Source organism: Eutrema salsugineum, unplaced genomic scaffold (genome assembly GCF_000478725.1).
Source record: "Eutrema salsugineum unplaced genomic scaffold, Eutsalg1_0 scaffold_8, whole genome shotgun sequence".
NCBI lineage: Eukaryota > Viridiplantae > Streptophyta > Magnoliopsida > Brassicales > Brassicaceae > Eutrema > Eutrema salsugineum.
Genome location: NW_006256414.1, coordinates 11,608,825 through 11,620,062, shown reverse-complemented (window position 1 = coordinate 11,620,062; position 11,238 = coordinate 11,608,825). Strand labels below are relative to the sequence as shown.

Below are 11,238 nucleotides of genomic sequence, written 5' to 3'. Positions count from 1 at the left end.
ATGGCTCGAACAGTGGCCGAGATACACGCCATGAAATCTCAAGTGCATAAAGCAAAAAGTGTCGCGCCTGAGATCGATCGAATGCTCGAAGAGACCCAGAGAACACCGTTCACATCAAGAATCACGGAGGCTAGGATTCCCGAGCCCGGGAAACTGAGAATCCCATTCTACGAAGGCACAACTGACTTGAAGGCGCACATCACAACGTTTCGGATAACATTGGGACGAGCCTTCATAAGGAACGCTGCCAATCTGACCGAGCGGGAGGTAGATGCCGGATATTGCATGCTCTTCGTAGAGCATCTCAAGGGAGCCGCGTTGGAATGGTTTACAAGACAGGAGCGTAATTCAATCGGCAGTTTCCAACAGCTTTCCACTTTGTTCCTCAAGCAGTATTCGATGTTCATGGATCGAGGAACCTCTAATGCCGACCTATGGACACTATCCCAAGGACCAAACGAACCGCTTCGGGACTACATGGAAAGGTTCAAGGCAGTCGTGTCCAAAGTAGAAGAAATAAGCGACAAGGCTGTACTCGAGGCTCTGAAGCGGTCCTTGTGGTACAAATCTGAATTCCGACGGGAAATGCCCCTCAACACGCCACAAATGATTCAAGATGCCTTACATCGGTCGTCAGACTTCGTCGTAAACGAGGAAGAGATGAAAAATTTGGACGAGCAATACGAAGCGACGAAAGCAGCGATCCGGAGCTCAATCCTAACGCGCCCCTCGAAGAATGGTAACCCATGAAACAACGGAACAATACGGAGCTCGGAGGAACTGAGAAGCGGAGGCGCCCACAACTATCAAGTAGGCGCTGGACGCGGAAGAGGAGAGCCGAGCAGCAACACTTGGGTAAGGAGACCCACTAACTACGACGGAAAGGCGTTCTGCGAGTATCATCAAACCTACGGGCACTCGACGGCGCAATGCCGAACCCTAGGAACCAAACTCACAGCTTAAATGGCAGCGAGAGAGCTCCAGAACGCGGTGAATCTTAAAGACCTCGTCCCTACCGAGCTAAAAGAGGGAACCGAGCCGAGCGGCGCGACAGAACCCGCAAATCCTCCCCGACGAGGCGATAACACCAAGCGCGACAAGAGAGGTGAACCCGAAGAACGACCTGAGCCAAGACAAAGAATCAACATGATCATGGGTGGATCCCAGTATTACCAAGACACGGTATTTTCCATCAAAGCCTATCAGCGCCGAGCCGAAGCAAAAGAGAATTGGACCGAACCGACAGATATTCCAAACACGGTGATCTCCTTCGCCGAAGAGGAAACGGCAGGGATAGATAGACCACACACCGATCCACTAGTGATCGAGCTGACGATCAGAGACCACGACGTGGCGAGAGTACTCATCGATACCGGGAGCTCGGTAGATCTTATCTTCAGGGAGACTCTCAGAAGGATGGGAATCGATCTCTCCGAGGTGACGGCAGTCCCTAAACCTCTAACCGGGTTTTCAGGAGAAACAACAATGACTATGGGCACAATTAGACTCCCCGTAGCGGCCGGTGGAGTCACTAAAATCGTCGAATTCTCTGTCACCGATCACCCAGCAATCTACAACGTGATCATGGGGACTCCATGGATCAATGCGATGAGGGCGATCCCTTCCACCTATCACCTCTGCCTTAAACTCCCAACTCCAGAAGGCATCAAAACGATTTGGGAAAAATCAAAAGGAGTCGCGAATGTGTTCCCTGACAGAGCACAAGTTGAGGAACCCCGTCACCGACGCGCGAGCAGACGTAGATCGCAAGAAGCTGAAGAGGGATCGAGAGCCCGCGAGCGAGCTCGCAAAACTCTTATAGCAATTACAGATCCCGGAGAGCCGCGAAACGCGCACCGAGCCGGAATGTAATTTGGTGGACTCGGTGTGCACAGACGAAGCGCATCCAGAGAGGCGCGTCGAGATCGGAACTAAGCTGGAAGAACCTTTGAAGAACGAACTCCTTTCCTTCCTCAAGGAGAATATCAACACCTTTGCCTAGACAGCGGAGGATATGCCAAGCATAAGCATCGACGTGACCTGTCACGAGCTGAATGTGGACGCAATCTTCAAACCTGTCAAGCAAAAAAGGAGGAAGCTCGGTCCTGAACGAGCTAAAGCCGTTAACGATAAAGTGGAAAGATTGCTCAAAGTGGGATCAATCGCCGAGGTAAAGTACATGGACTGGCTCGCAAATACAGTGGTCGTGAAGAAGAAGAACAGCAAGTGGCGAGTCTGTGTAGACCTCACAGATCTCAACAAGGCGTGCCAAAAGACAGCTTCCCTTTACCGCACATCGATCAGCTCGTCGAAGCCACTGCGGGAAATAGGTTGTTGACGTTCATGAATGCTTTTTCAGGTTACAACCAAATCCTGATGCATCCCAATGACAGAGAAAAATCGGCATTCATAACCGATCTCGGGATTTACTGCTACAAAGTCATGCCGTTCGGACTCAAAAACGCGGGGGCAACATATCAACGGCTCGTCAATAAGATGTTTGCAGATCAGCTCGGAAAAACTATGGAGGTATACATCAACGATATGCTGGTCAAATCGATCGAAGAAAAAGATCATATCACGCACCTACGAGAATGCTTCGAGCAATTGAACAAACACAACATGAAAATAAACCCGGCGAAGTGCAGATTCGCGGTCACCTCGGGAGAGTTCCTCGGCTACTTGGTGACTCACCGAGGCATTGAAACGAACCCCAAGCAGATCAAGGCATTAGTCGAGATGCCCTCCCCAAGAACGAAGCGAGAAGTTCAAAGGCTCACGGGAAGAGTCGCCGCACTAAACAGATTCATGTCACATTCTACCAACAAGTGTCTGCCTTTCTACGATATCCTCCAAGGCGATTCACCTTCTTATAGAACAGATCGAGGCGCGTGAGTTCCGCGTGAACCTCGGGAAGCCATCAATATAACGGTGCGTGGAATCCGCGGCGTACAAACAAACTCTGGCCGCGTCGGTTACACGCGCCAGTATCCAAGAATCTTCTTTCGGAAGACCAACTGTTGGTAAGTCTGAGTCTTCAGCTGATGTCTCGGCACAGTCTCGCCTCGTCGTTACCTTGAAACACGGCTCGACATTACTAACAAAAATGCCTCATCGTTACCTTGAAACACGGCTCGACATTACTAACAAAAATGCCTCGTCGTTACCTTGAAACACGGCTCGGCATTACTAACAAAAACGCCACGTCATTACTTTGAAACACGACTCAACATTATTAACAAAAACGCCTCGTCGTTACCTTGAAACATGACTCGGCATCACTAACAGAGACGCCTCGTCGTTACCTTGAAACACGGCTCGGCATCACTAACAGAAACGCCTTGTCGTTGCCTTGGAACATGACTCGGCATTATCCACGCCATAACGCCTCGTCGTTTGTTTGGGTCAGCATGATTCTCACATAACACCTCATCGTTTATTCGGCTCGGCATGATTCTCACATAACGCCTCGTCGTTTATTCGGCTTGACACGATTCTCATATAACACCTCGTCATTTATTCAGCTCGGCATAACTTCTACCGAAAACGGCTCGGCATCGTCTCTCATATCAGTCGCCTCGTCTTCATAATGGCTCGGCAATCTTGTTCCTGACACGTCTCACCCGGAATCGTTCCACGACAGGTTCAACTCGATGGTTAATTCCACGCCCAGGAGTGATAAATCTCGTCACTCTCGCCTCTGAAACTGACGAGCTGGGGGGCTAACTGTTGGGGTCGGTTTCTCCCCAACCGGTTTAAACCATCTCAAGAATAATTAAACATCGGGGAGAGCCGATTTGGCAAGGGGAATCAGTGATTCATCAGATATGGACCGAACCCCCGCATAAGAGGAGTGGGCCGAGCTGCACCCAACGTCGTAAATGGGCCGAGCCGTGAGGAGGCAATAAGTAGGCCGAGCCGCGTGAAGGACACTCAGATGGGCCGATCCGTGCATAAGAGAAGATGGGATGAGCTGCGCACAAGTGAAGATGGGCCGAGCCAAAGTCGTTAAGGATGCAAGCCCAGTGAAACCCTAGGCAAAAGCATTATGACGGTGGCCGCACAACACGATAAGGAAATATTCCAAAAATTTCTCCCGAGATTCTCGGCTAGACGGTTTAGGGAATTAGTATAAATAGGCGATTTACATGATTCATTATGTAATTTTTGCGACCCTAAGCAATAAATACTAAACACTTTCACAGCAATAAAAACCTTCTTTCAATCTTACTGTTCTTGCGAAAAACCTTAGAAATTTCGGATCCCTTAAGTTTGTCTTAACATATTTTTGGTTGTGCGAGTTTTGGCTCACACATGGATTAATGTGATCGATATCACTAGGTCCTTTGTCTTCTGCACCATTGTTGGTCTCACAAGCATGGATTCGGCGATTGTTGCTTTTCAAAAGCTGGCTCATCATATTCTTCAACTCGGTTATCTTCTTGTTGTCTGTTCCGGTTTGCTTTGTCGAGATATCGTATTCAGGACAATCATTGCTATTGGCTTGAGCCAAATTCTCGATGAGGGTCCTTCCTTGTGCTATCATCTTTTGTCTAAATCTCCATTGCTAGCTGTATCAAGCAAAAGTTTGTATTTTGGTTGCAAACCTCGGTAAAATGTGCTCAGCAGGCTTGATCCGGGAAATCCATGGTGAGGGAAATCACGTTCATACTCTTTAAAACGTTCCCAGGCTTCATAGAAAGGTTCAGTCAGTCCTTGCTGAAAACTTGAGATCTTGGTTCTCATCAAGTTCAACCTTGACTTAGTATAGAAGTGGTTCATGAAAGCAGTTTTACATTCATCCCAATTAGTAATCGATCCTGCAGGCAAAGATTTCAACCAACGGCGAGCTTTGTCTGCTAATGAAAAAGGGAACAACTTACACTTTAAATATTCTGCTAGAACTTAGTTTGTTCTCATCATGCTGCAGATTTCTTCAAAGAGCTCGATATGATCAATTGGATGTTCAGAAGGAACTCCATGGAATTGGTTTTGTTTCACCAATGAGATGATTTGAGGCTTGACTTCAAACTCATTCTGGTTCGGAAATGGTACTTGAATTGCGGATCGGTTCTGAAAATTCTGAGTAAGTGCATTGAAATCAGCAATGCGATGGTTCCTGGCTTATCTTTGGTGTTGATTTGCTTTCTGAACAGGGCGGTTAACGCGTCCATTCGGCTGCATCTCCTGGTGGTCACCATTGGCTGCATTGATAGGTGCATCAAGGTCTTCACGTTCTTCTCTCTCGCGGTTTTGATGGTTTCTTGGAGGAACCTCATCCTCTTCTCCATCTTGTCGAGCATGATCACCTTCTCTGTGATCGTTCTCTTCATTTTCTCCATGTTCGGACCCATCTTGTGGTCCATGTTTAAAGCTCGGTTAACAGGATCTCTAGGCTGGTCGTCGTTGGCCATTCCTTGCGTTCGTCTAAGTCTTCGAAGTTCTCTTTTGTGTCTGTCTATCTCGTCTAGAATTGGAATGTTTTCTACAGGTCTGTGCCTGGTATTCATGCAATTCAGAAAAAAACAAAAGAAGCGAAAGATAATTCAACAAACTTTAAGAAAGAACTAGAGATCAGGTGTCTAGAACAGAAATTAGAACAAGAAAAATAACAAAAGCAGCGAAACAAATCTCCGGCAACGGCGCCAAAAACTTGATGTGTCTACTGCGTGAGGGAACAAGTTTTACCCTTAATAAAAACAAATGAAAGCCGCAAGTGCACAGCTAATCAATTGTAGTATTTAGGGATCGAATCCACAGAGATTTGTGTGCCTGGTATTCTTCTACGGTTTCTAACTTTATGTCTAGACTAGATTGGTTTTAGAGGTTGGTTGTTGTCACGAATTAAACTAGAACTAAAGAAAGAAAATAAATCTATCCTAAAGAACAAGTAGAAAATTGAATGGAAAGCAAATGAAACAAGCAAAATATCGAACTAAAGTGAATAAAATGCAGATCTAAATGAGCAAGTAAAAATCGATTGGTTTTTAAACTATGGTTAAAAACGCTGAGCTTTTGGGAACTCTACAAGGATCATAATTGGTTTTAACACTAGGGATTATAGATTGGGATTGACGGGAATCGAAATATAGGGTTCTAGAGCTAGAGTACGGCGGTATGACTACGTCACTATTGTGATCATAACCAACTATTTCTCGCAACCCTGACCAGTAGGTTTCCACTCTGGCCCTGGAAGGGAGAGAACGCAAGAGCTGCACAGGACTCGTGAGTACTCACGATTTCACCGCAGGTAGGTTTCCACTCCTACGGAAAAATCGCCTGTTTCATTCTAGGTCTGATACTTAAATAAAAACTTTCGCAACACTAACTATCTAGATCAGATACTAGGTGATCAATCAAGCATACATGCAATAAGAACGAGAATAAACAGAGAACAAAGTTAAAATCCAGATCTATAAACCTAGATGTCTTAATCGATTATGAGAGCCCCTTTCGAGAACACTAAGCCCAACTCGGGATCTACTCAGACATGGTTGAGGTCAACATCATCATTGGTTTTAATAAAAGTAATCAAAAACAGTAAAGAAAAGAGATGAAAGAAAGCTTCTCTATTGCAAAAATCAGAGTTGAACAATCTTCTCTAAAAATCGCATAAAACGGCAAAAGGAAAAGGGTTTCTGTAAAAGTATGAAGGTGGTGTCTAAAAACAACCTAAATGACAAGTATTTATAGTCTACAATACTCCATGGTCTCTAGGGTTCCGGAATTGAGGCAGAGAAATGACTTTGGGCTTCAGAAATATGGGCTTTTAATCGGAGTTGGCCGACCGCGGTTGGGAGTAACATGACCGCAGGAAACATAGGCTTGACCGCGGTCCCGAAGCTTATGACCGCGGGAAATGGGCTGTTGGCCATGGTCGCGTGGCTTGCTGACCGTCTTCGCGTGTCTCCGAGGTAAATGGAATATCTTGAGATTCAACCGTTAGAATGTCTCCAAACCAAGTGCATTTGAAAGCTGGTTGATTCTTCTATAAGTTGTCCAATTTTGAGGGTGATCAGACGGTGAGAAGGTCTTCGTATCTCCATGAGAGTTTTGACAGTCTGCATTTATCCAAAAGAGTCCTTTTGTTCCAATTTATGCCTCTTTATCCCAAATTACCTGAAAAGTCTTTTAAAATCCGAAAACATAGAAATCTTTTGAAAACCTTTGAAAATGGAGTAAAAACACCTGTAAAAGACATTAAAGTGATCTATAAAAATGGTCAAAATCTGGTGTTATCAGACAGCAAGTGGTACTCTAATGGAGACAAGGTAGAGATGAGTGAAGAGATGGCAAATATCAAAAACAAGGCAGAAGAGCTTGATGCTACTTTGGATAAAGTTGTCTATGCTTTGGATGAAGTAGAAGAGAAAGTTGAAAAACTTTCTAAAGATCATAAGGAGTGTGATCTGAACACTGGAACCAATGATTTGGATACCCAAGACGTGCCTGACAACCACTGGAAGCAAGAAAACAAAAATGGAGAAGATGAGATTAAAGAAGCAAGCATGGAGAGCCGGAGGAAGCTGACTGCGGTTGCGAGCACTTCACCCGCGGCCAGAACAACTTCCACTGCGGCTCCGAGCTCCTCATCCACGGTGGAGCATGATTCTTCAGACTGGGAGAACTTCCAACATCTTTCTGCAACCTGTTCAACCGAAGACCGACCTCATGTGACCAGATCTAGGTTGTTTGATCAAGCTATCTTCTCAATCACTGCACAAGCATCAAAGGAAAAGGAAGAATCCAACACTTATGCATCTGGCAACATGGTTTACACTTGTGACAATGAGCTTCAAGAGCAATTCTCAGAAGATGAATAGTATGGTTTGTTTGTTGAAGATCCAAACCCTGGGGACAATTCATCTGATGACAACTCAGAACCAATAACCAAGAGCATATCTAGAGAGAGACTAATCGAATTCAACAAATTTGTGAAGTCCTTTCCTCTCTTCCATGGATTCGATGACATCTGGAAGCAAGGTTGCCCTCAAGTATTCTTTAGATACTGCAAGGAGACTAAGGAGAACATTTACACATATTTCAGAAGATCCAGGTATCTATATTTTCCTAGATCATCACCTGATGCAGCTTTTTACAGGATCCATCTCAAAGATCCCCAAGAAGCCAGTGATTACACAAACAAGATCAGTAAAGAAGCAGTTGAAGAATTCAATCAAGTAGTTCAAACTCTGCCCAAAGGAATTTCATTTGCCAAAGCATGTAGAGACTACATGATCAGCCACTTCTTCTGTGACAGCAAAGAATCTATCCAAGAGATGAAAGACTTGTACACACACGCCCAAGAAGGTAGACCAGTTCAAACTCTGCACAAAGTTCAAGAAAAAGGTCAATTTCTTATCTCTTGTGACATTAGAGGTGAAAGATTCCTCAATATTCTTTGTGATTCTGGAGCTTGCATTAACATGATGTCCAAAGCTACTGCTTTGAGACTTGGCATTAAGCACATTTCAAGTACGTGGACAAAGATTAGCTTAGCAGATGATTCAAGCGCAATACCAAGAGGGATAACCCAAGACATTCCTCTAAGGATTGGAGATTGCATAGCAGCTGTCGATCTATGCATAGTGAAGACCAAAGGTGACTCATATCCAGTTATCCTTGGATGGCCTTTCTTAGCAACTGCTGGAGCCATCATGTATTGGTCCAACCGGAGAGTTTCGTTTGCAAATATCGACAAGGACATCTTCTATGTAGCTACACCACTTAAGAGCAAAAGAGGAGAGCATTAAGCCCATGTATTTGAACCAGAAGAACTCTGGAGTGATGAAGAACCTGCAAGACAGAACATGAGGATTTCAAAAAGGACTTGTTTTAGGACAAGATCTTATTTGAAATAAGTATTCTTCTTTGCAAAGTCTAGCTAAGGACTATAAACCAAAGCGTTTGAGGGGAGGCAACCCATTTACGTACTTATTTGCTTTTGTTTAGCTTTCTTTTTCTATTAAAATTTTGTTTTTCTTATTTTATACAGGCCTTAGTATGCATCTAAAAAAAAAGAAAAGGGAGCTGACCGCAGCCAGCAAGCATTTTGCCGCAGCCACAAAGACTTGAACCGCGGCCAGCACGAGTCCTACCGCGGCCGAGACATCTTGACCCGCGGCCAGCACCATTCGGCCACCCTTGGCCATTTCCACCTCTACCTTGATCAAATTCGGACTGGTTTGGATCCCTGGTATCCAAATTTGATCAAACACCACTCCACATCATCTACCATCCACCATTCAACATCCTACCACCTCCACTATCACTTCACAATCCATCACCAACACCAAGTAAGTTTTCTTTTCTTTAATCTTTTAAATTTTTCGCATACTCTGTTTCTCATCCTTGCCTGATTTATTTCACACTGGGGACAGTGTGATTTAAGTCTGGAGGAGGATTTCATCCCTTAATAACCACCTTTTCTTGCATGAGTTTTTGCATTATGCATTTTTCTATAAAAATTTTCAATTTTTTTGGTTTTTCTTAAAACTTTTCAAAAGTCTTTTGAGTTTCAAAGAGTTTTCAAAGGTCAAATACATTTTGAGGGAATAATGACAATATCGATGATGATAACCAACCTGTTTGCTTCTACACCAATCATTCATAAAAAGCTCTTTCAAGGTTTAGTACGAGACTAGGCGGTACCTAGAGTACTTACACTACAAAATCCCACCAGAGGACTTCTATTCATGGAGATCTTTTCTGACAGGGTATACTAGCTCATTTTACTTGGACCCAATCTTGACATCTAATTTTCTCATCAATGGTATTAAGAAGGCATCATGATATACATCTAGGACATCTTTACCTTATTGTTACCACTCTTTGTTGTCCTAGATGGCCAGTTCATCTTTAGCTGGTACCTCACCCTTAACCCAAACCATCATTTCAAACTTCATGCATTCTCTCTTAAGTTTATATAGACAGATATGTGCAAAAACGCCGGAGAGGGAGGAACAACATAGTTTTCAGTCACTCAAGAGAAGGACTGAATGAAACCGGGAAAGAAGTGTACCATGCAATCTCAGCAAGCCTCATGATGTCTCAAAAAGCTCATTCTTAAAGAAAAATTTTGTGCTCCCTAAGACTCTAAGTCAAAAGGAGGTTTCCCCTTTCTCAAAAAAAAAAAAAAACAAAACGAAAAAAGAGAAAAAGAAAGAAAGGAAAGGAAACCAAGAGCCCAAAGAGTCTTAGAAGCCGAAATCATTTGAGCCAAGGCAATAGGTATTCACTTAAGGAGTTATGGATTCACAACCTGGACAAAAATCCAAGTCTGGGGGAGTTATAAGGAGAACCTGAAGACATGAGATCAGAAATCTTGAAGCAAGGAGAATGTGACTGAAAACTGTGGGGGCATTGAAAATTCCATCATCTTTTGCTGTTTTGCATAACGTCCTGTCTCTCCATAAAAAGGTAACCCTAAACACATCAAGCCTTACCATTAAAAAGCCTTTTGATACTTAACCTTGAATGCCTTGTTTAATATCCTTTTGATGAGAATCACTGAAATATTTAATGAATGTTAAGAGCTAGTTGACTGGAAGTTAGTTCTAAGTGTGTGGATTTTCGCATGACGAATTAACGCACTAGTTATGTTTGTATTTTGGTGAGAATTTTCTAGACTTGATCTGATTGATGCATTGTCCATAATTAAGGTATAGAAGTATGGTTGCTGATATTTTTGAGTTCCCTCTCATTTCTGTTGAATGATATTTTTCCAGACTTGATCTTGTTTTGTTTGAGGACAAACAAAGTCTGAAGTCTGGGGGAGTTGATAACACTGTAATTGTACCTATTTTCACCATTGATTTCAAATGCTTTTTCAAAGGTTTTAATCAGTTTTAGGAACTTTTATTATGATTTCTATGTATTTGTAGTTTCAAGGCTCTTTTCAGGAAACTTAGGGAAAATGATGACAAAATGGAAGAAATCCACTTTTTCAGCTCAGAGTCAGACCTTCAGAAGTTCAGCCTCAATTGAAGACTTTTTCACCGCCTGATTCAGCTCAAATTTTGAGAAAATCAAGAAAAGACAACCAGCTTTTTATAGCACTTTACATCACAAAGATCCAACGGTGAAATCAAAAGATACATGGAGAACAAGTTGACCCATTTCGCCCCGGAAGACTCTCACCCGCGGAAAAACCATGTTTTACCTGTCCTGGAAGACTCTCACCTCCAGTGCACCTAAGGACGAGCCACAAGGCCCAACATCAAAGCCCACTTTGCCATT

General features: G+C 43.6%; 1 protein-coding gene and 1 non-coding gene across 2 annotated transcripts; both read left to right on the top strand.

The window, feature by feature from the left end:
• On the top strand, nucleotides 1–750 carry LOC112088897. The gene has a single exon (XM_024159285.1). It carries the CDS (start codon nucleotides 1–3, stop codon nucleotides 748–750), a length of 750 nt encoding a protein of 249 aa, XP_024015053.1.
• Nucleotides 751–4,642: 3,892 nt separating this feature from the next.
• Nucleotides 4,643–4,747, top strand: LOC112082380. Its single transcript, XR_002897043.1, has one exon. It is a non-coding gene; the product is annotated as a small nucleolar RNA R71 (small nucleolar RNA).
• Nucleotides 4,748–11,238: the final 6,491 nt, after the last annotated feature.